The 20,922-nt window shown below is 42.5% G+C and overlaps 1 protein-coding gene across 3 annotated transcripts in view; it reads left to right on the top strand.

The window, feature by feature from the left end:
• The window catches only part of PDE1C (phosphodiesterase 1C), a 268,813-nt gene extending 253,118 nt beyond the window's left edge, over window positions 1-15,695 (top strand). For all 3 annotated transcript variants that reach the window (XM_065752714.1, XM_065752713.1, XM_065752715.1), the window contains one exon: window positions 13,882-15,695. In XM_065752714.1, coding sequence (XP_065608786.1) covers window positions 13,882-14,051 — 170 coding nt within the window. In that variant the 3' untranslated portion in view covers window positions 14,052-15,695. The remainder of the gene's footprint in view (window positions 1-13,881) is intronic.
• Window positions 15,696-20,922: the final 5,227 nt, after the last annotated feature.

Below are 20,922 nucleotides of genomic sequence, written 5' to 3'. Positions count from 1 at the left end.
CACGTCCCATTTAAACCAGAGATCAGACACTGCACAGTTGTGTAAAAAAAAAAAAAAAAAAATTTCAAAAGAAAAAAAACCCACCAACAATCATGCAGAATTGTTTTCTCTTGTTTTATTTTGTGAAAGAAGAAAAAGAAGAGGAAAATGACTACTAGGTGTTTAACAGCTAGAGGCATGGTCTCTCCCTATAAAAAGCAAGAAGGGATTTCTGTTGTTGCATCTTTACCTACTTTTTGCCTGGATGTATAGAAATTACATTTTTAAATGCTTTCTTTTCCACCCTCAGACTACACAAGTAAGGAATAAGAGAGAAGTACTGCAGGTGCTGCAGGCTGAGATTCTAAGCAGCTCTTTGGGAGGCCCCTTAAGCAGGCACAAAGGGATCTCCTGGTGTCAGAGTGCATCTGTCAGGATGGTACAGGCTGGGATACTGTGTGATGGAGGTGGCACACTTCTGCCTTTGCATGAGGGTGGCTGGTGCTTGCAGAAAGCTCTGCCTGCTGGAGGAGCACCGGGCATCTCTCACATTCCAGAAACTGTGCTGTGATGCCAGAGGGTGGATCAGACACTTCCCCTCTTGAGTGGGACTTGGTTGCAGGTAGACCTGTCAGTTTTCTCTGTTTTATCTGGAGCTGGTGTTCAAGGACTTAGCAGACCTTTGGCTGATGCCAGCGTAGTAGTGCTTGAACTCCTGGACACTCTGTAATTAAAAAAGAACAAACAAACAAGATTTTTGTTATTATCCTGTTCATTATTTAAGAGGCTCAAAGGGTGAAGGGTGGCAGTTCTCTGAGCTGCCCTTTGCTGTTGATTTGATATATTTGTATGACAGTATGCAAAAAGTGTTCACACGTGACAGGAGTATACCTTTTTTAATGATAAAGCCTGTGATGCACACTCTAGCTTTCCTTACAAACAGCACAGCTTTTCTTTTTCAAGTTATGTGGTAAAATTTTTGTTTCCTCATAAAGATGATGTATGTTATCATTGTTTTCCATGTTAGAGAAACAAGATTGATGCCAGCATCTTTTTTTTTTCTTTTTTTTCCTTGGTTGGTGGCAAAATAGGTGGCAGATGAAAAAAGGAAATGTTGCTGTCAGATTTAAAACATATTTCACAGTAGTCAGTCTAAGGAGGCTGATGCTTATCTGAAAGTGCAGCCTTTGGTGTAGCTTCAGCTGTTTATATGTACTCCCTGTATATTAATACAGTAGAATATTTAGCAGCAGAATGAAGCTGGATTTTGGTAGCTTGGTTCCTGATGGGTAAATGAGACTTTTTTTCTCAATGTTGCTTTTTCCAGACATAAGTGTTGTGATTGGAGAAACTTTTCCAAAATGTGGTTGGTTATGCCAGAGAAAAATGGTACAGTGTTGTGTTCTCATAAACTACCATTTGAATATGCAAATTCTTGCATATGTACATTCTAAGTCTTAGAAGAACAGTCTGGAAGCAAAACTGTCTCAAGCTACAGAAGGTGCAGAGCTGTGTGGAAAGCTGCTTCGGAAGGCAGCAACAAGCACTTCATTGGTAGTCCTTGCAAATTCTGCAGTGGGTCTGGTTTTACATTATAAAGCATAATAATCCATTTAAATTGCAAGTGATGGAAACTGACAATGATAGTACTTCTGTAGCCTCAACTAGGATTAACTAGTCCATCTTTAGAAATTAATGAGATGATCTGAAATGTCCTGTATTGGCTTCTTTCTTCTCCCAGTTTGTTTCATAATGAAGCCCTTGCTGATGACAAGAGTGAGCCCTGGCAATGCAGGTTGTGCAAACTGACAGCTGGATCTTGCTGAATAGAAGGGAGGGGAAAATGCTTTTGTATTTCAGGGTGCAAAGTCTGCTCCCTCCAAAGTAGGTGCAGAGCTTTGTCCTCTGGCATCAGCAGGTGTGCCCCATTCTTGGTTTGTTCACAGGTGTATGTCCTAATGCAGTGCTCTCTTTGCTTCCGTAGGGTTTGCTACTATTAAAGTAGAACCACTGCTGATGCTACCGTTTTCTGTCACAGAAGAACACAGGCCACACACCTCCATTTACTGAGCCTGCTCTTTCTTTGTCCCAGAGTCTGTTCTTCACCCTGAGCAAGCATGGAGAGTTCTCACCCATGCCCAGGCAGGTCTGCAGCGCACATTAGCCCTCTGTGCTTGCCTTCACTGCATCAGCTCTCTCTTCTCTGGCAATTTGAGCACAGAGCAGAAGCAAATGGGGCTGCTCCCAGAGCAGCTGGCTCAGGACCTGTAGCAGCCATGGCTTCCCAGCCCGGAGTTCAGTTTTAGTGACCCTAATGCCTAAACGCACGACAGCGCTCACAAACCTCACAGCACACTCCTGGCATTCTGTGATCTTCTGTTTTCTTCCTAATACACACATGTCACTGCTTTGTACTCATCACACCCCACGTTTAAAGCTATCCAGTGCTAAGAGGAATGTACATATCCCATTGTCTCTGCTTGTGGTCGTAGGAGTGCATCTATTGTACAAAACTACTTATGGCCACTGAGGTCTTCTAAGGATGAAGCCCAGCAGTAGGATGGCAGAGTGAGCCTTTTCCTTTTCCTCTCGCTTGGATGATATTTTTATACAATTTTATATGCAATTTTTTAAAATATCTGCTATTTTTATTGTAGGATTCTGGTTGGTGTTTTACCAGAACTTCTGGTTGTCTACAGGCCCAGATTCTCACAAGAATATTTTCCTTCCCTTTTCTCTTTCCCTTTCTTCCCCGATTGACAAAAGCCATTGAGTTTGCAACATCAGCTTTGAGCAAAATAGCACCTAGGCCTGATCACTCTTTTAGTTGCACTGAAATGAAAGGAAGTTGCATGCAAAGTGCTGCTGGTCCCTCTGCACCATCTGGGGCCAACGACCACCATAACGAAGACTTCTAAGAACTCATTAAGTGCAGGGTGGCTCTGCACCAGGGTAGTGCTCTTCCTGTGCTGTGGTAGGAGCTGCTTCCACCACGACATGTTTAAAAAAGACAGTACCACTCTCGTTGTTACTATGATGCTACTTTTTTGCAGCCAAGTGAATGTGCAGCCACCTCCATCATAGGCGTCCTCAGCACCGACTGTCTTCATCAGGGAGGAGGGGTGAACATGAGGGCTTGTCTACCATGCAGATTTCCCTGCTTCGTGCTTAACACTTCAGTGACAGGTCTTAAATGAGGTTAAGAAACATCAAACTTACTGGTAGGAGAGGTAAGGGGAGATTAACCGAATTCAAGGGTCTTGGTCTTGTAAAAAAAACTTTAGCTCAGCTGGTACTCTGCAAGGAATTCTATGTTTGAAGCTTGAACGTAAACTTGTATGTTTATATTAGTATGTTTATATTAGCAGAACCAATAATGGAGATGTCCTTTTTGAACTAAGCTACAGTAACCAACAGACACCTGTTCTCTAACCTTTTCCAAGGAAGAGAGGGTTGTTATGCTATTTTGTACCGGGGTGTGGAAAACAAATTAAAATCCATACTGAAAGCAAAACTCAACACACTAGCTCCTGGGAATGGGTGGGTAGGGAGACGAAAAAAACCTATTTGCTTTGATAAGACACATGGGGAAAAATGCAAAAGTGAAATGAATCATGTGATGTAATGCAAGTATTCTCAACTGTTCTGAGAATAATTTTAAACAATATGTATTTATTTTTAGCTCCATATTTGAAAGAAGAGGCTTGTGGTCTCTTAAATGTACAAAGCATTTTTCAGCATTCCAGTTTTTCTGTAACTGAGTCCATGTATATTCATCCTATTACCAAATAAAAGCGATGAGGTCTCCACTCCATTTGAATTAAAGCTGCAGAACGATTCATTTTCTTCTGGTGCTTTCTACATCTGGTCCAGGCATGGCACTTTCCATTTGCTTTCCCAGCCTCCAGCTGTCCGTAGAATAATATTTAACTTGTTTTTAAGCAAGGTAGGAACGTGGCTTGGACAGCATCCACTACTCACTAGAACCCCCTGTGACCAGAAGGAGTTGGTGGCATTATCTCATTTCGAAAAGCATTCCCAAGAGTGCACATAGCTCATTCAGGGACCCTGAGGTGAATCTGTACCTGTTTGGAGATCACGTCAGCCTCATTGTTCTCCCCTTCTCCAGGTGACAATGATACCTTGTATTCTGAGACTGAATTGGTTATCTCAGCCGGGGTTCTGTTCTCCTTTCAGCTTTATCACCTTCCCAAAATCCAGCTTTTAAAGATGGGCATTTTTTCTTTAAATCTGAAGTGTATTTATAAAGTGACAGCAAACACTGTTGCCATCTTTGGTTGTGTGTGTGTTTCAACATTGAAATAGGGGGAAAACCCATTATCCGGTAATACATAGGGCTGCCACACAAAATTCATTGCAGGTGAAGATGGCATTTTCCCATGCAGAGTGGTAGAGCCTGTGGAAGTGTTGCATTGGCTCTATTTGTGTTTGAACACAAAGGCACCTCAAGTCTCCAGATCTCTCATGAGGAGATTGAAATCACAGCTCAGAAGAGCACATCAGTCACCAACAACACACTGCACTTCTGCCCGCTGTGATTGTTTTTCCTGTGCTGCTTGGAGCATGAGTTTATGTCCCACGGGGCATGTATCCTGCATTCCTGTGCTCCTTACCAACTTCCTTCCACAGCACTTCAACCACATCTCTACATACTACCTTCTACAAAGTATTCTTATGCCAGGGGTAAAATTGGCTTACTCCACAGACAGACTTAGGAGGCAGCAGTGGCCTAGAGTTTTCCCATACCATTGCTGCTTTTCTATTTGATCTTTTCCTTAAAAAAGAAAAGAAAAAAAAAAAAAAACATGATAAAAACAGAGACATAAACTAAGCCATTCTCTCCAAGGAAGTTGTACTGTTCACAGCCATTTAATACAACCCTGAAAGGCTTCACACATTCCTTCTTTCTTGAAATTCCATCTTTAATTCTTTTTTTGCCTCTCTGAGAGGTTCACCACTATTGATTTTCTGAAGAACATTCAATGTGGCCATCTCTGTACCTGCTCATATTATATCTTACTGGCTTAATTTGACCCTTAATTTACATTCAGACCCACAAGTAGAGGTGAATATATTTCTGACAGATACTGAGGATATTTATGCAATTGACTGATCTTTGAATCAAAAATCCAGCGTGTCATGTTAGCGTGAGAGGAGAAAACGCTGTTTGGATATGGCATCTAATGATCTGGACCACTTAACTCCACTTGCACATACAGTACCGGAATCGTTTCCCTGGTGTGTATAACCAGTGGCAGAAATGTTCTGAGCCATTGCCAACTGGTGCTTCCCAAAGTGAGGTCAGCAAGCCACAGAGCAAGGTAAGTGCTGTGTAACTATCTTTAGACCCAGCTCGGGCAATAAAATGGGTCTGTGCCAGTTTTATGAGGGAGAAAATGAGATAGCTGAAGAGAAAGCCCTCTGAGATGTGACGGTTCACAGAGCCAAAGGTTTGGGAGCTCACTATTGCTGTGAAACTGCCAGGATGAGCACCCAAAGTCGGTAAGTGATAAACAGAAGAAGCTATGTGTTTTTCACGTTCATTTCTCTTGATTGAAAGGTCTCCTGAAGGAGATGGAGTGGTAGAAAGAGGACAGCACACACCTGGCAATGGTATCAGCACTACAGAAAAGGCTTTCTGTGGCCAGGGGGACTACTGTTCATCCACATCTGCTGAAACCGTTCTTTCTCTTTGAAGGTCCAGCACGACTTTCGGGGGGCTCACTGGGCTCAGGTTCCTCAGCAAACCGCCTCACACTGCCAGGTCAGTCAGCACCACCTTGCTCTAAGTTGCTTGTATGCACAGCTTCAGACAGAGGCACTCATGGTCCCTGCCACTAGGGAGATGGGCACAAACTGGTGACTGTTATGTATCACACTGAAAGAGTTAAGTCAACCACCTCCCTGTGGAGCCTGTCCCATTGCTTAACAATTCCTGTATGTGTAATTCAATCATTGAATAAGAGGATAAATCTATAGGAAGTCAACAAGAACTCATCCAAGAAAGAAATAAAGATCTCCAGCAAAGTGCTGTAAAGTTGTCTAAGCTATTTTTGTTAGCAGGTGCTGGTGAGGTATGATGTGGCTCCGTATAGAGACACCAACATGCCATACTGTGTTGCTGTGCTATATTGGCTCTCCAAGGTGGTCCTGACGTGATGCAGTTCTGCAGCCACCACCTTGGCAGACCTTCACCAGATACAGCTGCAGCCTTTGCCTGGGTTCCCCTGAGAAAAAAAGAGAGGGCAGAAATGTCAGAGAGTTCAAAACAATCTTTTTCCTTAGAGAAACACTGTGCTCTGTGGAACACGCTCTTGACTGAAAACAAAAGGCAATTATGGAAAATAACATTTAAACCTCTGGGCAGAATGGTCCCACGAGGACACCCAGGAAACCCCAGGCAGTTACAGAAAGAGTGCGGTCAGTAAATATCATAAATGCATCTCTTCACCTTGGGAGCACCTTGCCATTGGCAGTAGCAGTAAGTATGAGCTGTGTGTATTGCCCGATCCTCAGCGGTGCTTAAATTCTTGTATTTACATCCTTAGGGGAGGCTACTACTTTGGATGTTTTCACAAAGAATGTTCTTGCAGGCGGTATTTAGAGGTTTTGTTCTTTGGAGATTTATCTTTTCCCAAAGAAGAAACCGCCATGTTTTTTCCAAAGGAAGAAATTGTGGTCTCAAACATTCCTGTCACACTCCAGCCATAGCTTGCAGCTACTGTAAACAGGTCTAATTTCAAAACAAGCACCCTTTTTGTATGTTTTGGCATGGGCCCCTTCTTCATTTTTAACAAGCAGTGTTTATGCATTATTATTATTTCATCCATTTTTCCAGTGCTGTACCACTTTTAGTCAATCAGTTCATTAAGAAATACCTGCAAACAACAAATCCTGGGTTCCCTTTTACATGTGATACTTCTCATCTAACAAACCACCATAGGAATAGGAAGTAGAGAATATAGTGCAGAAGATGTTTGCCATAAGCTACCAGGTACAGTCCCTTCTTTACTGCTGACTTGCTAGGCAACCTTGCTCAAGTGGTTCTTGTGTGCCCCAGTTTACTTGTCTGTTTTTTGGGAGTGATAATGTTCCACTCCTCTTTAACACTGTCTGAGGGATCCGTTAACCGGCCAGATGAGGAAACCAGCAGGGAGGATGCTTTGTGTGAGGGGAGCAGTCAACCCAGTAACATCGCTTTTTGCTGAGGGGCACTTTGTGCCGGTTCTACCTCCCAACACTCACTGTGACAATCTCATGCTGTAAAGGCATGAAGGTGCATTCTGGCTGGTGCTTTAGGGAAATTAGGAGCCATGTTTTGACTCTCCTTGTTAAAGATGTCCCATGTCAGTGTATGTGTTGGCATTAATCAGGGATTGCAGGCGTTTATTTGGCTGTTGAACACTGGCACCTTCCTGCATGTGCCCTATTACTGTGGCTTACAGCACAAACTATTTACTCTGGTACAGTATGCAAAACAGCCCTCCCTATGCAGCTATTCAAAAGATGTGATGCGAAGCAGATAACAGTGCTGTATTTTCTACCTGCATAGCCCAGTGATGCATTTTGTTTACATCCTTTATGGTGCTGGTTTGTTTATGCCCTACATGATCACATTTGAGGCAGGTTGCTTTTGCTGGAGGCAGACACTAATTAATGTGTGGTTAAGAAGCAGTGTGCTGTAAACACACAATTTTCTATCTAAGAAAATGGTAGTGTCTCACTGTTCTTTCTGTGAATCTCATGCAGTGTCTTGAGAAAGAAGGAGAAACTTTGTTGGATTTAGTCACTTGTGAGGAAGGGAAGCTGACAAGAATAAGCACTGCAGGCACATGGGCCATTTTCCTCTTTGCCAGCCAGTTGGTTACTTGGACCCATCACCAACTTTTTAATCTGCCAGTTACCAATGCAAAGTGATCAGGAGGTAGAAAGCCCCAGGAGTTCACCCAGCTGGGCAAGGTTCATGAGGTTAAGCAGCTGTGTATGGGAGGGCTGCCAGGGCTCCCAACAGCAGCCAGCATTCTTGGAACCAGAGAAATTCCTGGCTACCCTCTCTTCCTGTCTTACCAAACTCTCAGACCCAAAGGCTGTACTTCTCCCCTTCTGTAATGCACCCCAACTATCAGACAGGTATTTTAAGGTCCACTTTTTCTCCCTTCCTTTTACAGATATCACACTCCCTCCAGAACTGCCAATTTTATACATTTATGTATGTTTTATATATCTATATATACATTTATAAATATATATGTATATTTGATAGAGGATAAGTGGGAAAGCTGATAAGTAGGACTTCTTTATTTAACTGAATTTTTGATTCATTTATTTGGCTACAGAGCTGCAGCAAACTGATGCATTACAGAAACTTCAGAGTATGAAGATATGAGTCAAGGACCCCGTTAAAGGCTAATTTTATTCACTGGGACATTTTAAAGAGAAGAAAAGTCTAACACTGTTGTTGGGGGTAGGGTTCATATTTCATATTCCAACTTCATATTCTTCAAAGTAGGACCTTGTGCTGCATTATGAGTCAGATATGTGCAGAGTTCAGGTTGTCACATCAGGCTTAGTAGTAATGTAGGAGATTGCTGGGTTTGGAGAAAGGCACAATATACGTTCAGTCAGTAGGTTTGAAACTATATGTCTGGACAGAAGAATCTTATCTTTGGTTACTATGCCCTCAGCTATTTCATAGAATCATAGAATTGCTCAGGTTGGAGAAGACCCTCAAGATCATCGAGTCCAACCACAGCCTAACCATACTACCCAAACTCTAACAACCCACTGCTAAGTCATGTCCCTGAGCACCACATCCAGACGGTTTTAAACATATTCAGGGATGGTGACTCAACCACCTCCTTGGGGAGCCTGTTTCAGTGCTGAACAACCCTTTCTGTAAATAAGTTTTTCCTGATATCCAACCCAAACCTCCCCTGGTGCAGCTTGAGACCATTTCCCCTTGTCCTGTCAGCTGTCACCAGTGAGAAGAGACCAACCCCACTCTCATTGCAATCACCTTTCAGGTATTGGAAGAGAGCACTAAGGTCTCCCCTCAGCCTCTTCCCCAGACTAAACAGCCCCAGTTTCTTCAGTCTCTCCTCATAGAGCATATTCTCCAAGCCCTTCACAAGCCTTGTTGCCCTTTTTTGGACCTGCTCTAGTACCTCAGTGTCCTTTCTGTACTGAGGTGCCCAAAACTGAACACAGTATTTGAGGTGGGGTCTTATCAGCGCCAAGTACAGGGGCAGGATTACTTCCCTAGTTCTGCTCATCACACAATTTCTGATACAGGCATGGATGCCATTGACTTTCTTGGCCACCTGGGTGCACTGCTGGCTCATATTCAGCCGACCGTCCATCAGCACAGCAAGGCTCCTTTCTGTCAAGCAGCTTTCCAGCCACTCCTCCCCAAGCCTGTAATGTTGCCTGGTGTTGTTGTGACCAAAATGCAGGACCCAACACTTGACCCTACCGAAACTCCCACAGTTTGCCTTGGCCTGTGGATCCAGCCTATCCAGGTCCCTCTTGGAGCGCCTTTCTACCCTTCGGCAAATCAACACCTCCTCCCAACTTGGTGTTGTCTGCAAACTTACTGAGGGTGCACTCGATCACCTCATCAAGATCATTGATGAAGATGTTGAATAGGAGTGGTCCCAGTACTGAGCCCTGAAGGACACCACTCATGACTGTCCAGCAACTGGATTTAACTCCATTGACCACAACTTGTTGGGCCCAGCCATCCAGCCAGTGTTTCACCCAGCAGAGCATATGCCCATCCAAACCATGGGCAGCCAGCTTCTCCATGAGGATGTTGTGGGGAACAGTGTCAAAGGCTTTACTGAAGTCCAGGTAGACTATATCGACATCCATCAATTTCCATGGTGTCTCCACAAGAGGTAGAGTTCTTTAGACTCTCTCCCTGAGGTGTCCCACTAGAGAACACAACTAATTTTGTATCAGCACACAGATTTATTTAATGTTCCCAGGAGACTGATTGTCACCAAGTTTAGTACATTTCTTGAGTGTTTGAGTATCTCTAAGGAAATACCGTCACAGTTTTCTTATTCCTTTGTCCCGCAGATTCTCCTGTCAATTACAATAGAAAACCTCCTTTGTTGACAAAGAAAGTGAAAAAGAGAAAGAGGAAGCCCTCCTAAGCATAATCATTGGATTTAACAGCAGAATGGAGAATAAGAAACATCAGGATCTCTGACTTTCCTGAATCATCTCCCATTACAAATGCCTAATTAAGTAATTCCCTTACTTCACTGGTGAATTATTTAGCTAAATAAGTAAATCTCCTCAAATAGTCAAAAAGCCCTTCATCCTCCGTGTATTTCTCCTCCTTAGGGCTCTCTTCATCCTGCCTGCAGAGTAGTAGAAGGCAAAAGTTGTCATAGCTCCCCAGGAGGCTAGAACGTGGGGAGTTGGCAGTTCTGTTTTCAGGATGTCCCTGCAGGCCACCAGCTGCAGATGGTTTGGCAAGGAAACATGTCACTGCCTTGTCCATGTTGTGCCTTGGGCTTTAGACCTTTCATGTCTGGAGAGGAGTACTTCTGTCTGCACCAAGCTGTGTTCCAGATACTTCCTACCCCAGTGTCTCTACAAAGCCCCTCATTAGACAAGGACACCTGAGAGAGACAGCAGTGCTTCATCCTCACCCTCAACTAGACATGTTGCCTTGTAGAGCCTCCTCCAGTGCCAGTGCTGTCAATGGAGTGAGGCATGTGTCACTACTGGGCCTCCCTTCATGCAGAAGTGTTGAGCTGTTGGGGAGTGCTCATGGCAGGGAACTGCCACAGGCCTGGGTGCAGATGTGGGAGCTGAGCAGCCCTTATAGGCTTTCTCCCTACAACCCTCCTGCCTTCTTCCCCACTGCTTTTCATTTCCCTGCAGTACTAAGTACCAGCAGTGACCATTCAAATTCCATTTGGAGATGTGGCTGACCAGCTGATTGTGTTCTTCATTTTCATCTGAACCAAACTATTTCCCAGCAGGTGTTCTGAGTAAAAATTATCCATTCATTCAGTAACTGAAGGAGATAACATTAAAGAAAAGAGCATTTCAATGGCTTTTTTGAAGGGACGTGCCTTATGAATGAGTAGAAATATTTACATCTGTTTTAAAATGATATAAATATTTTCCTTTATCTTATCTTCTGGTCAGAGTGGAAATACTGTGTAATAGCAAAGTGTTGCCATAACAACTTCTAACAGTTTAAAATACTCAAAGTGATGATACTCTGTTTTGTAACTCACATCCACCATAATTTCCTACCTACTGCAAGAAGGCCAAAATCATTGTAGAGCTGTACAATCTAGAAACTGAATTTTTAGGAGATTCAGTGGAACAAAGAACATTCCAGCTAATAATTCCTGTGAAGTATGGTCATCCCATCCCTTGGGATGTGAAATGCCCTCTGTGCTCAACCAGCATGGGGCAAACTCCTCAGTAAACTGTTTTCTCCTCTTTAACTTCTCTGTGAAACTGAAGGTTTTGGCATTGACTGCACTGCCAGTTCAAGGGCTCCTCCTAAAAGTAATTGAGTTTTGATGAGCTAAGTAAGTAATTAGTCTCACCCAGTGGGTGCATGGCATGTTTTAACTTCAGTTAAAAAGACAGAACTTGGGTATTTTTGGTACCCCTATATTTTTATTTGATTAATGGATGAATGGCCTTAATTGTGACAAATTTGATCACCTACCCTTCTCTGAATGTCCCTTCACTTCCAAATGAGTCTCTAATGCATTAGCTAAAGCTTCTTATTGGGGCATCCATCACTGCTCATATAAAAGAACAGCTTCTGGTGTAATGCCTCAAGCTATGAATCTATCTAATGTTGTGTGGATTTTAATCGGTTGCTTTTGTGTTATGCATGGAAGAGATGGGATGAGGATCTAAACTTCTTTTTCCTTCACATAAACATTTGTACAGAGTGAGTATTTTTCTCTGACACCTGTTAGTTGGTCTGATATAAATGTTTCTAGGTGTCTTCAAATCCTGCCCCACTTTAACTCAGAGTTTGCAGTTAAACCTAAGGCATATCAGATCCAACATACAAGGATTTAACAAAAACTTGGAAGCAAATATACAGCATTCTGTTCCCTTCTGCAGCTCTGTTTGAAAGTACAGACATTACCTAAAGATGTGTGCCTCTCATGACGGGCATAGAGTGGTACAAGGGTGGCAGAGGAAATATAGGGTGGATGGTATCCTAGCAATATCCATGGTTTTCATGGCTGCTCTGCTGGGCTGTAAACCCTGCTGGTTGCAGTGAAGAGGAGCTAAGCACCCTTAGCTTCCACACTTAATCAGTATCTGAACAGCACTGAAATAAGCACTATATATGTTGCTGCTTGTGTAACTATTTTAGTCTATAATAGCACTGTTCAAATCACTATTCTTTGCTTCCATTTTCTGAGATCCATAAACTATTGAGACTTACAAAACTTCTGTTAGGTAAGTATTTTCCTTTTTATTCCTATTTTACAAATGGAGAAACTAGAAGGAATATTATAGCTCAGATCACATAAAAAGTCAGTGAGAAACCTGGGAAATGAGCTCTGGAGTCTTAAGAGAGAGTCTCCTCAGCACCATCTACCTTGAGTTAGTAAAGCCTCAAGAAATCAAATGATGTGTACTCCTTTTGTCAGCTCCTGTACAAGTATGATAAATGGCAATGTCAGTGTCCTGGTTAAATCCCTTGTATTTATTAGCCATGTCATCTCTGCTGACAACAACTCCAGTAAAATTCCAGTTAGCAGTAAACATTCTTCCATGCTGAGCAATGGAAAACCCAACAGCAGTTTGGCTGAATCCATGCTGAGTACAGAAACTGAAATGAATCTGGAAAGTGAATGTGCCTCAAAGAACAGTAACTCATCTAATGGATGATTGGAACCTTAATTAGTGTCAATCTAGTCTAGTTGAGGACATGAATGAACATGACAATGCGGAAATCTGGACGTGTATTTCTAGAGTTTACGAAGTGCATCGTCTTTTGTTTCCCAAGACATTTGGGAGTACAGTTTTCCACTTGTGGGCTTTAACGAGACTGAGTTAGTATTTGATGTTAGCTAGCTCACACAGGAGAATCGCTTTTCACTTCTTAGGATTCATGCTGAGAACAATGACTTTTCTTTAAGTCCTTATCAGACTAACTGTTGTCTTACCTAATTATTTTTCCCGTGTAAGACATAAGGAAGAAAGATATAAATTCAAACAAACGTAGTCAAAACGCTGAGAATGTCAGATTCAGATAGGATGATGTGTGACTCCCACAATGGCCTGTAGTCTTCTTGAAAGACACACAAGTCCCTCAGATCCACCTGTTCTTGAACTCTGGGAAACATGGTCTCTATCCAGATTTATTGCCTTAAAATCATCTTGTTCAATTAATTATATTTTGAAAATAGTGAAGTGTTTAGCTATCTATATGAAGATGTGTAAAAACAAAGTTGCTTCCTCATTCAGACCTTTTGGAACTTTCATCTTCTGTCAGAACTATTGTTTCTTAACCCTAAAAACATTCCTTGGGAATCAAATGTATTTGTTTGGGATTCTGGGATGTCTGAATAAGGGCATGCTTTCAAGATCACGTATCCTGAAATGCTCAATAGCCCAGATTTCAACGTTGAAGATGTCTATTATTCATTCCAGAGTCTTACATCTACATTTATAATACATATTTTCACATCTTTTTGCATTCCTGAACCTTTTTCTAACTCTTTGTATCTATCCTTTAACCCAAGGGTGTACTGACAACCAAGCCAGAAATCCTCCATCATGTACTGTCAGTGCTGAGTAGAATTAATTTCTAGTCCAGCAGTGAATGAATGCTAAGCATGGTAACCAATGTTGTTCTTGCTTTGTCACTGACAGCCATCAGACCTCAGCTGTGTGACCTCAAGAAGCCCACCCACAACTCAGGACTCTATTTCCCAGCCTTCCACAAGAAATCAGAGGAATATCATGTGAGGTATAAGCTCCTTGACCAAAGGGGAAGGATGAAAAAGATCCAAAATATTTCCCAGAGCTGGACTAGAAAATAGCAGAAGAGCTGAAGAGGCATCTGGAAGGAGGCTCCTTATGGGCTGGTGAAGGATGCTGTGCAACCATTGCACAGGCCATACTACATTGCACAGCAGCTGTTAATCCTAGATAAACGCAAGTGTGTGATTTAACTAAAGAATATAACGAACATTTTCCTAGAAATGTTCTCAATAGCCTTCTTATTTTAAAAGCATACTTCCACCTAGTAATAAAATGTTAAGGACTGTTACCTTAAAATGCATGCCACTGTTTCCCATCAAATTAAGGAAGGCAATGCTTTTTTAGATTATTGGGTTCATTGTAATGTTCTCACTGTGACTGGCTGCCTACCAGAGGTAAGACAACTATTTCAGACAGCGTAGGAAAGATTTTCCTTGCCAAATTAAATGTTCTCCTGTCAGAGTATTGTAGGTGCTCAGCAGAATGAAGGTAGGAAGTTGGAGTAAAGATTGTTCCACTGACTAGGGAAAAGAAGACACAGCAGAACATTAAAACTGTGCCTTGTGTGAACTCTACTGTATGTTCAAAAGCATAGCTTTCTGTGGCATTAGTTTATCTGAGTGAGATCCCTTGTGTTCTTGTGGCACACAGTATCAGATGGGCCTGAGTTTCAGAGGTCTGTGAGGACCTGAGGTTCTTCACTCTGTGAAGAAGTTCCTGTTGTTCCTACATTTTACACTTTGAGAAACAGTGTCAGAAAACTCCCTTTCTTCTTCATGCCCCCTGGAGATTTATATACCACCTCAGCTCTCCCCTTCCAGCCAATAAAGTCTGTTCTGTTTCTACTGTCCTCACAAGGAAAGCTACTCTACTTTTTACCTTCCCTGCTGATCTTCTCTAGATCTTCTTTTGGATCTGAGGATCTGAACTGCACGCAATACTCAAGATGCAGGTGGAACAGAAATTCCTAAAAAATCAAAGTCATGGCACTCTTTTTTACCTTTCATGCCTTTCTGAATAGCTTTGCAAGTTTGGATCCCTCTGGAGCACTACGTAAGAGTTTCTGTAGAATTATCTATACAAATTCTTAATACATAACTCATGAGGACATGTGAAGGTAGGGTTACTTCTCCCTCTATGCATTGTTGTGCACTTAGTGACACAGAACATGTGGTTCTGCCTATTACTTTGAAGTAAGCTTCCTCTTCTTTTATCTTTTTTTTTCTTTTCCATCTTCTATTCTTCATTGCTATGCTCTGCTTGTCTTCCTCTAGGAACACCTTTTCCAAACCACATCTTCTGGATATCACGATAAATAGCAGAGAGTTTAATCCTTCTTTACTATGAAGGCTGACCATTTTATGCCTTCCCCACAACCTCACTGCTAACCAGTTAAGTTTGTATATTAAGATCCTCTCTCAGTTGGTGACAGATCAGTAGCTTTGCCAGCAGGAACTTCTCAACACTTCTTCTGGAAATCCCTATGGGCTCCTCCAGGGAATTCTCATAAGATCTGTGAGGCAGGGTTTCTCCTGTAAAAACTGCACTGATCTCTCAATGCACTTCAAAGCTGTCTGTTTATGAGATGTGAATGTATCTCAAGGAATTCCTTGAGAATTGTATTTTGCTTGTAAAGTACCCCCAAAATGTTTTACATGAGCAGGCTGTACGGAACTCAAAATTATACTATTCTTCCAAACACATTTTATGTCTGTGTGGTTTCCTTCACTTCAGGACAATTTACCAGCTTACCTAATGTAGTCCTGTGCCAAGAACGTCTTAAATGGGATTGTTTTTTGTCCTTACTCTTCTGACTCACACTCTCTCCTTTGCCATGAAGCAGAGATAAGTTGCAGTCTTGATTTTACTACTGTGTAGCCAAGGCATAAGGAAATGAACAGGTTTACCTGAGGTTCACAGGGAGTATATGTGGCTGAAAGAAACACAGTCTGGTTCTGATCAGATTCCTCTCTGCTCACACTCTTCTCCAACCAAGCCTATGCTGTGCTCTGTTGCTCTCTAATGGAGTGCTCTCTAGAAAGTCAGTATAGTCCCCTGAGTGGCTTAAAGAATTTTTATTTTTCATTTTTCCTCGAGCTGTGGTAGGTGAAGAATGCTAGCAGACTGTGATTTGAACTGGAAAGATGTCTCATGATGTCCCTTCCCTTTTCCAAAGCTTCAGGCTCTAGGTCTAAAAAGTACTTAATGTGAGGGAGAGAGGATGTTTGTGCTCCTTGAAGATTTTAAGCATGTCACAAAAGCAACTCCTAAGGGAAACTGGCTGTGTTAATGGCATCCAGCCTGGTGCACTGAGTGTGTGGTTGGAGAGGATGTACTCTGCTCAGTCCAACCCTGACATCTAGCGTACACCAAAGGGAAATTTTCCAGCAATGAAGTTTAGAAGGGAAATCCGTGTTATTTGAGGGAGGTCTGGCTTTGCACTGTGCTCTATGGGTTGTTTTTTTTTGTTTGTTTTTTGTTTTTCTTTTGTTTTTACCTTAGTGATTTCTGAGATAATCACTTGCTTCCAATGTAGAATTGAGTCCAAAATGGCCTCTGACTTGTTATGAATTATTCATTGCAACTACAATTTTAGTTTGTTCAGTTTTGTTTGTTTGATTGCTTGTTTTTCCTGTTTAGGATATTTGTGAATTAAGTCTTTGCTGCAATCACTGGATCACTTCGCTATGGCAAGTAAGCTTGGTGCTGGTTTTTGAGAGGGAGTTTTTGTTTTTGTTCTTTTTGCTTGTTTGCTTTTAGGAAAGAAAGTCTGAATTAAAAATCTAAATGTCAAAATCCACACTGAGCGAGGCATAGGGAGGCCTCCATCATTCCATGTTTCATGTATTTCTGTATCTAAATGAATAAAGAATGGGAAAGAAGATTGGCCCCACATACTCAAGGGCAATCACAGGAGCAAAAACAGAGATTGGAGGAGAAAGACGAGGAGGAGGAAAAAGGAACTTTGTCTCAGCAGCATGTATGGATCATTCATAGTTTTTTAAGACATGAGGCAGGCGAGTTCACAAGGCAGAAGTGTTTCTAGAGAGGACTTGTCCCCACCTTCTTCCTCCTTGTTGTTGTCCTGTTGTTCACTCCTGATGCTCAGCTGTCTGGTCAGCATAAGTCCTTCAGACCAATCCCTCACTATCTTCTTCCATGTACCCATCGGGCCACACTGAGCGAAAAGAAATTGTCTTGGTGTGCATATAAAATACTCAATGTAGTTAATATACAGATCATGTGTTAAGTCATAAAACATTTTTTAATATTTTTTATTAAAACAAAAGCAGAGAGAAACAAAATCATAAAACTAGTGGGATATTTGATTATTTTTGAGAAACTAATGCACTCTCTGGTTTGTGGTCTCCATCCTCCCCAAGGTATCCAAACTCAGCCAAGTTTGAGTGAATCAAACCCACAGTATGAACAATCAGTTCTTTAAATGTGCCATCTGCACCAGAGGCCTGCACAAAAAACGTATGAGCCAAAGGCAAAAAAGCTATGAATTAAATGAGAGGGGACACCTGCCCCCTTTAGTCCACTTGGAAGCTTAGTAGTTGCTGCTGCCTCTTGTCATCTAGGCAAGGTGGGAAAGCAAAACACAGCAGACATCCAGGAGAAAGGGGCACAGTGGGATCACTTGGTACCATGTTAGCTTAGGCACAGCAAGCCATCTCCAGAAACATGAATACAGCTGGCTTAGATCTTAGTTCATCAACACTTTGTTGATTCTATTAGCACATCATTTGTAATTTAGTCACTGCACAGGAAACAAACACTGCCCTTTCCTCTTCACCTGATGGTTGGGTCTGATCACTTTCATGTTGTTTGAGGTACACTGGGGTCAACTGATGGGGGACAGCCACTGACACACAAGTATCCCTACCCCTAAACTCTCTTCTCAATACTCCTATTCCAGAGAATGCAGAGAAACAAAATGCTTATCTTTCTGTGGCCAAGGATAGAACAGGCTGAGGACAGCATCCCCTAATTGTTCTTCTCATCCTCAGGATGGAAAACCCCAGCACCAGGCCCCAAGGATCTCACAGGCCCTCCAGCCCACAACTTTGCAGTCCCAGTGCAGCTGCCCAGAGTATACCAGGCCTCTCCTCCCCATCTCTCTCCTTTGGGATCAGGGCAGAACAGATGCTGCCTTCTCACATTTGGGGGCATCAGTGAGGGATGGGAACAAATGGTTGATACAATCCTTGAAACTCAACGATTTCATTGATAGCATCTCCTTTGGCTGCCTCTGGGGTGTCAGTATGCTTTGCCCCCTCTCTGCTGCTGTCTGACACCAGTCCAGCTCCACCCCAGGCAGCTGCAAGGCACTCCAGAACACCCCAGCCCCCCCAGGCCCCACCCAAACCACCACCCTATTGGTACATTCTTGCAACTGTCTCCCAGCTCCCATATTTTCGTTAGCACTGGACACACAGAACCACTGAGAGGAGAGAGCAAGTGGCACCTGCACATCCAGAAGTTTCTCCTTCCCAGGATGGAGCAGCCACCTTTTAAGGAGAGGCAGCTGATGGAAATGGGCATTGAGATTGAGCCCATGGAGGTGGACCTGCCTGACAGTGACACAGAGCTCATGGAGGTGATCTGCCTATGGAGGACAACATGATGGAGGTGGATCTATCTTCTGAGGATGACATGTTGGAGGGGGATCTACCTCCAGAGGAAGACATGATGGAGGTGGATCTACTTCCACTGGTGCAGATGAGCCACCATGCCACCATTGTCAGGTTGATTGGAAAGAGATCACAGGGGTGCCAGATCTGTCCACCTCCATCCAAATGGCTGCCTCAACACTGGCACTGATCCTTCCATCCCATAAATTTGTCCTTAACTGGGAAAGCCCCAGCTCAGGGCCATCCCATGGGCTCACAGAGCCTTCATTTCCTGGTAATTCTTCTTTTGTCAGCCAAGTATCCCATGAGCCCATCCTTTCTGTGCCACTCCCTCATCCCTCCCCAGGGGAAAGGAGGGGTCAGAGAAGTAACAGAGGCAGCTGTTCCTGTGGAGAGGCAGACTTTGGTTTGGACTGGAAGAAGTGCTGAACTTCGGCAGAAAGATCTAGCACAGATGCTCCACTTGGACTTTTTGATTCAAGATTGGACAATCAACAATTTAAAATAACAATGTAAAATAATAAGAAATCAAAACCAGAAAAGAAGATAAACATCTTTAGAAAAGCAATAATAGTCTCTCTTCTTTAGTAACCTCAGAGTTTGCATGTAGTAGGTTCCCACGTCCCCTCCTTGTGCCCCACACACAGGAATGTACCTTGCAGCAGGACATGCTGCCCTCATTTCCAGCCTGAGGAACAACGCTACAAAACCTCCTATTTATTGAATTAGTCAAATGAAAAAATACTTTTTAGTTTCTCACGTAGGTCTTGGGTAAAAAAATAGTAAATGGCAAATTACTAGACTATAAATATGCAATTTTAAATGAGCTTCAGTGAATGATGTATACTGCAGTGTTTTTATGCCAGAGCTTCAAGTTGATCTATATAGGGATGGTAAATCAGGCAGCTGTGCCATCACAAATGTCAGCGGGGCCATAACTCCTCTAGCAAAGAACATGCAGTGCTATGGTAGGCTTGAAATGTGTTCTTCTTTTTTTCATGTTAAGCTGTGTCAATGTTCCCCAGCTTCTGAAACAAATCCTTTTCAGCAATGAAGTCACATCCTATTTGTGCCCCTGCCTTGTGTTCTTAAGGGCTTTTGCATCTAAATGCATTTTTGTGGCATTAATTATGTTCACCTGAATCTTTTCAGGCCTCCACTTTCACTCTTACTATGTTGTGTCAGTAGTTACTGACAACACTCTTAAAACTGGACTCAGATCACTCTGAAACTTCATTTGAGCCAAGATGCTCATGTTAACAGGGTGATAAAATGCCTTAGGGATATATTAGAGACTTTATGCTCCTCAGGGTACCTGCAGTTCTCAAGGTTTTTGTTGACGAGTTCAGAAGAGGCTGCTGTTGCTGTTTTTTTCTTCAGCTCATTCAGGTTCTTAGCTGGCATGAGCTGTTATGTGCAAATACATGAATATTTGCTTTGTCTCACTCAAGCCTGACATTTATATTCTTAAGAGCAACAAAGAGTTTTTCATTCCACTTTAGAAACTGTACCACTTACATAAAGGCCAACTGTTGTGCCTTGCTGCTCGAGAATGGTACAGGGAGTCTCTTATGCCACGGGCCTTCCTTCACAGGGCAACATAGGATCTGTCATTATTCCTGTATTTTGTGACAGGAGAAGGCTGTGTCCTTTATTTGTCATCCAAATTCATAACCCCAAAGTCCCAGCATGTTCCCAGGCTGACCTCAGAGCAGCTTCGTTCCCACTTTGTGTCCTTTAAGTATTCCTGAATTTAATAATAAAACTTTGCTTGAGTTGCTTGAGTGGGATCCAAATGAAACTGCTGGCAGTGAGACATGGCATAAAGCTTGGGCTACATCAGTGCCTAACTGAAATCACATCAAGTTGTAACTTCCAGTTCCAAGCATTAAAAACTAGCAGTGCATTGGCTCACAGATGTGACATGCTGATTGTGCTTATATTCTTACCACGTATTTGCAGTGACATACTTTACTGCGTACCTTATGAGAACATTATAATATGAAACACTGATCAATCATATTTCAAATACTATCTTACCTTGTTGATAGATTGATAGGATTAAAAATTACACCTTCTAGGAATCAGACATCCCATTAATAATACAGCTGATCTCTTGTATGCTTTAATATGCCATATTTTATTGTAAGCTTGTTGATTACATCTTGAAGCTGAACCTCTGTGAATGGGATGAAAGATGCTGGGTCAGTCTCTGTGGCAAAGGAAGTCCAGACTAGTGTGCTCCTCAGCTGCCCGCCTATGGGTGTTAAACAGATAACTGGATGAGGTCTGC

This window comes from Cyrtonyx montezumae, unplaced genomic scaffold, assembly GCF_038088225.1.
Source record: "Cyrtonyx montezumae isolate F1298 unplaced genomic scaffold, pur_monq_1.0 scaffold_8, whole genome shotgun sequence".
In the NCBI taxonomy this organism is placed as follows: Eukaryota; Metazoa; Chordata; class Aves; order Galliformes; family Odontophoridae; genus Cyrtonyx; species Cyrtonyx montezumae.
This window is presented reverse-complemented; position numbering and strand designations above follow the sequence as displayed.